This window comes from Parasteatoda tepidariorum, chromosome 10 (genome assembly GCF_043381705.1).
Source record: "Parasteatoda tepidariorum isolate YZ-2023 chromosome 10, CAS_Ptep_4.0, whole genome shotgun sequence".
In the NCBI taxonomy this organism is placed as follows: Eukaryota; Metazoa; Arthropoda; class Arachnida; order Araneae; family Theridiidae; genus Parasteatoda; species Parasteatoda tepidariorum.
The window spans coordinates 63,218,942-63,225,005 of NC_092213.1; the positions used below are offsets into that span (position 1 = coordinate 63,218,942).

Below are 6,064 nucleotides of genomic sequence, written 5' to 3' on the forward strand. Positions count from 1 at the left end.
ATTATTCACGGAATTGCTTGAATATACGCTTTAAAAATATTTTCAAAGATGTTATTTTCAAAAAAGAAAACTTCTCACACTTCTCTGTAAGTTTTCTTAACATGAACTAACAACAAAGAGAAAAATATATTAAAAAAGTTTAATGATATAATTTTTTTTTAATTACAAATCATTGAAGTTTCTTAGTTTTATAACAAAATTAATGAAATCTTATGATGTCTAGAAGTATAGAAATTAATTAAAAAAATAAAAACTGAATTTTATTCTTTAATATTGTTATCCTTAATAGAAGCTGTTTAGAATTACAAATATATAACAACTAGCCGAACTTTGACGATCAGCTCTGTCACCTTTAAAAATTATCTTAAATTTAAAATATTTGATATATTTAATATTAATTGCATTATTTGTTAAATATATTTACTGTTATCTAAAATAGAACAAAAGTTTAGATGTTCGAAATTATAGATTGCTATTCAGAGTATCAGAATTATTTACGGAATCAGAGTATTAAGAAGAAGAATTGAGTTTAAAAATTGCAAAACTATCAAAGTTAAAAATAGAAAAAAGAAAAAAAAATATTTCGATTTAATTTTTATTTTCCAAGAAGCTTTGGCGACCCTGTTTAAAAAAATTTCTCGACCCAATTCTAAGTCGCAACAAAAAGATTGAAAATCTCTGATGAAACACTTAAAAACAACCACCATGAACCAGGTGAAGAAAAAAAAAAGATATTAATTGTAGATTTTATAAAGAAATTAGTTCAAATCGAGAAAAAAAGAACACTTTAATTAATTGATTGAGCCATATAATAGCCGATCTATTTGGGAGAAGCAAATTTGATTTTTTTTTTTTTTTTTACTTTCAACGTTACAGTAACTTAAAAATAAAATGTGAATATCACGATCTTTTGATTACGTTTTCAATTCCGATGCGGTAAAAACCTGAATATGATAAAATCTGCTGAGAAATATTTTCGTTTAAGTGAACGAAAAGGTATGCGCGAATAAAAATAAAAACTAATTATGGTAGCAAAAGAAGCTTGTATAATAAGCTTCACCCTTTTCAATGAATAGACCTTGAGTATTCTTTTGATAAAAAAAAAAGTTCCTTGAAAAATTATTGGCATCGTTATTTTTTCAGACGATTTTCTATTCCCCCTTTTATTCTAAGCACGTAAAATAAAATCCGGGTAATTTCACCTTTCTCGGGTTCTCGTAAAATTACAAATAGATTTTTCCTAATGTTTATTTCTAAGTTTAAGAAACACAAACAAACAATTTTATTTTTTCGCAGTTCTCGGAAAAAGTAAGTGGAATATAGGTAAGCTTTTTTAAAAAAAAAAAATGAAAACGATAGTGTTTCTTTTTTTTTTTATAGTTTGCCCTCTCAACTCGATTGAGCTTGCTTGAATAACGCAGACTACTCTTTTAAAAGGAAAATCTCATTTCCTACTTGACTAAATCATCAATCATCTTCTGGCTACTCTTTTATACATGAAGCCGCCGCAAATTTGACGTTTTTTTTCTTCCTTTAATTTAGGTGTTGATAGTCATAGAAAAAAATGCATTATTAAGAATGGTTGAATACAGCTTTAATAAAAAATTTTGTATGTGTCTATAATTTTCTTCCATGAATTAGTAAGTATGATGATTTAATGAGTTAATCCGAGCGAAATCTGAAGGCCTACAAGTGATTTCTTTTTCTTCTAAGCAAGGGCAAGAAGAAGAAAAAATTTAAAAAAAGGACGAAAAAAAAGAAAAAAAAAGAGCAGCATTTTTTAAATACCTTAAACATAAACGGAGATTAATTTTCTTTGTCATTTGTAAAGTAGTAAAAGTCAGTGAAAAAAAATCTTTCACATTTATTTGGCTTGCCTTTTATAAAATGATGACTAGAAAATATTATTTATATTTTTTATTAAAACAATTGTTTACCAATTATTTTAAAAAAAATCTTAAAAAGAAAAAACGGAGAAAAGAAAAAAAAACATGTACACATGACATATTAAATACAAAAGTTGACTATGTCCTGGTTGAACTTTGATAAAAGATAGTTAAAAAAAATAGAAAATGTTTTTCATTTGTTTCATTTCTTTTTTATATTAAAAAATTCTTTAAGATCTTTTTTAAAAAAAAGACAGCTATCGAAAGCAAGATGTTATTTTTTATAAAGTGTAATTCTCTCCTCCTCTAAAAAAAAAAAAAAAAAAAAAAAAAAAAAAAAAAAAAAAAAAAAAAAAAAGAAAACATAATAATTATCACCTCGATAAAAGAAAAAAACATTTCATACTAAATGTGGCTCGTCACCTATAAAGAATAAAAGAAAAGAGATATTTAGAAAGAAAAATTAAGAATTTAACTGCATATGAGCTACAAGTATATTGAATCCATATTATAAGAAAAAAATACAAAGAAAACAACGAAAGAAATAAAGAAAAGGAAAAACTTTTTTTTAAAAAAAGAAAAAAAAATTATCGAGAAAAAATAATTAAAAAATTTTAAAATTTAAAAAAAATAACTAAAATAACTAATTAATTTAAAAGGAAGGCTAAAAATAAAAGAATGAAAAAAAATTGGAAAATTTTATGAAACATAAACTTTTTAACGAAGAAAATAATTAATTCTGGAAAATAATTGCAGTAAAAATGTGTTGTAATGACATTTTTAAGTATCAATTCAGATTAATTAGCATTTTTCTACGGATTAATAAATAATTTATTTTAAAAAATTTAATCTAAATTTTTTTTAAACTTTACTTTTAAGATGCATTGCTTATTTAATACTATACTTCATATCATCTAGAACAGCAACATATAGCTGAAAGTTATTTATAAAACAACCACTAGAAATTGTCGGAAGTGAAAGAAAAAAAACAATTAACTTAGAAAAATCTGTAGTTTCTCGTTAAATTTTGTGTTTTCAATGCTCGTCCTGATTGCAGCAATTAAATTATTACAGTGCCCGCCGCTAATAAAATCACCGGATAATAAAATCAGCCGCTTTATAAAATCAAATCGGCAAGAACCGAATCGTTACAATATTAATACATGTTAAAAACATCCTTTAATAAAATCAACACCGCCGCTTTTTAAAATCAAAATTTTGACTACATAATAAATCAAAAGTGCGATATTTCAGCTTCTTTTGTCCTTATTTATAAAATTTTAATTTTTCGAAGTTTAAAGACTTTTTTAGAAGAAGCAATAGTTACTCACAAGCCTGTGAAACTGGTGTGGTTAGCACTTTCCTGCGATATTCATAGTGTAAGAGTTAAGGAAAAATGTGGGTGGTAAGCGGCGAGTTCATAGAAATCAATTTAACAGTGTCAATTCCTTGACTTGAATGAAGTTTGGAGAAACCCATCTCATTCAACAGGGGGTCGAAGGGGTTGAATTCTTATCTTACTTTTTATTGAATGAACCATAGAAGGGAGAGAAAGAAGTTTCTTTTGTTATCTATCTTAACAGAGAACATGAATAGATTTCCAAAAACTGTCTGTGCGCATGTTCCATATTATTTAGGCGAGGCCATTTGAGTAAATTATAGTTAGAGCACATATCATTTTTAAGTTCGTTTGGTGCTAAATTTTATCAGCATGCCGAAAAGGAAGGATTTGAGTCTTAAAGATAAATTCGAAGTGTTGCAAAACTATGATAAGCTTCCTAAATGTAGTCAACGTGAAGCTGCAATTAAATTAGGGATTTCCCAAACTGCTCTTTTCAACATTCTGAAACAAAGGATAAATATTTCTGAGGAAATAAAAAAGAATGGAAATCTGTCAAGAAAGCGTAAGCGTGAAGGAAAATCGGAGGAAATTGAAATGGCTCTGTTAGAATGGTTCAAAAATGCACGCGAACGAAGAATTCCAATTTCCCGTGGAATTTTATTTCACAAAGCACAGGACTTTGCTAACTTATTTGGTGATTCTGATTTTAAAGCTACAGATGGGTGGCTAACCCGATGGAAAGAACGCAACAACATTGTCTATCGTAAATTGCATGGTGAAAAGCAAGATGCTGATTTTAGCTCTGCCGCCGATTGGGTAAATGACGTGTGGCCAACACTCATCAAAGACTATAAACCAGAGCAAATTTTCAACACAGATGAAACAGGATTATTTTTCCGAGCACTTCCTGAACACACACTGCTGTTTAAAAATGAATCGACTGGTGGATGTAAAAAAATGAAGGAAAGACTAACCGTGCTGCTAACATGCAACATGACAGGAACTGTGAAAAAAAATCCTTTAGTGATAGGAAAGAGTTTAAAACCTCGATGTTTTAAAGGAGTAAAACACCTGCCCACCAGTTATGCCAACAGCTATAACGCATGGATGACATCCAGCATCTTCACAAAATTTCTTCTTGAATGGGACAAGGAGCTGAAAAATGAAAAGGTCGTTTTACTTTTAGACAATTGTTCTGCGCACCCTGCTGATGAGGACTTGAGTTTGAAAAACATTAAATTAGTGTTTTTGCCACCCAACACTACAGCTATTATTCAACCCCTTGATCAGGGAATCATAAGATCATTCAAGTTTCATTACAGAAAAATGGTTGTTCAAAAAATCATTAGTGACATAGACTGTGACAGCTCTTCGGAACTCTTAACTGCAAACAAACTATCGAAATCCCTTACGATTTTGGAATCAATGCATTTGATTCGTAACTCATGGGACATTGTTTCAACCCAAACAATATCAAATTGCTTTAAAAAGTGTGGATTAAGCACTGGTGATGGAGCTGATAACTGTTTCGAAGAAATGCTCAGCAATGAAGAAAATGATATGGACGAGAATTTTTCATGTTACGTAGCTATTGACGATCACCTACAAACATCAGGAGAAAAATCTGATTCTGAAATTGTTACTGACATCAAAAATTGCAAAGTTATTTCCAATCAAGAAATGGAGGAATCAGACTCAGAAGATGAAATAAACTCATCAGTGCCATCTTCAACGGAAGTCAGAAAAGCACTTAATGTATTGCGGCAAGCTTTAGAACAAAGAGGAGGAAATATCGAAAACTATAAAAACTTCTATAAACTCTCAAATGATGTTGAAAAGTTAATTTTAAATAGTGCAACTCAAGCAACCATTGATCGGTTTTTTGCAAAAGTTTTGTAAATTTAATCTTATATAGGGTTTTACTTTATTAAAATAATTAAATTAGTTGAATAAACCATTAATGTTGTCATTATTTCAGCTTTTGAAGTGTGTGCATTTAGAATATATTTTAAAAATGTGATTTTTTTTTTCAAATGTTGAATCGCCTCTTAATAAAATCAGCCGCTTAATAAAATCAAAAGAGCATAAAACGAAAGTGATTTTAATAAACGGCGGGCACTGTATTATTTTTACATAAACTATCTTTTATTTAATTCATAACTAGCAATATTAGCAGTTTACCACTTTTTATACCAGATACTAGAATGAAAATTTTAAAAATTCATAATTACAACAGCGATAGTCAAGAATTAAAATAAAATAAATCGATTCTCACCCATTTATTTAGCATAAATTTATATTTAAGGGCTGAGAATTACTTTCAAAAATTAAGATATTTTTAAAATGTTTGATGAAGTATTTGTAGCTACCAAGCCATGATGGCTCTGTTGTTGAAGCAATGATCTGTCTTTGTGAAGAACTGTGATTCGATCCCCAGTGGTGGCTTAAAACCCACCCAGCTTCAGTCAGATGGGTACCAGTAAGGGAAGTAAAAGCGGCATGTGCGTAGTGCTGATCACATTACCACAATCAGGCTGTTGGTCACCAAATTATGGAACCTTTACTCACGTGACCCACTAGCTCCCATCGAGATGTTGCGGGAATACTTTACTTTTATGTGCAAGTACCAACAGATTGCTGAAACTTTTAAAAGTAATAAAAGCATTTTTTCCTTGTTTTTCAGAAATTATTTGAACGATTACTTTAATTACTTTTATACATTGTTTAAAATCACATTTTATATTATTTTGCACAAAATGTTTGGAATACATTTTTTAATATATATTTTTTTGAAATTTTCCTTTATTCATCACATTAAAAAATAGATTTCACATTA

At 28.8% G+C, this 6,064-nt stretch overlaps 1 protein-coding gene across 1 annotated transcript; it reads left to right on the plus strand.

Moving 5' to 3' along the window:
* The first annotated feature begins 2,954 nt into the window (after positions 1-2,954).
* On the plus strand, positions 2,955-5,185 carry LOC122271452 (tigger transposable element-derived protein 6-like). Its single transcript, XM_043052750.2, has one exon. It carries the CDS (start codon positions 3,598-3,600, stop codon positions 5,125-5,127), a length of 1,530 nt encoding a protein of 509 aa, XP_042908684.2. The 5' UTR covers positions 2,955-3,597; the 3' UTR covers positions 5,128-5,185.
* The last annotated feature ends 879 nt before the right edge of the window (positions 5,186-6,064 follow it).

What these genes read in the sequence shown, in the direction of transcription:
- LOC122271452 (XM_043052750.2), top strand. Translation starts at nt 3,598, where the DNA reads ATGCCGAAAAGGAAGGATTTGAGTCTTAAAGATAAATTCGAAGTGTTG.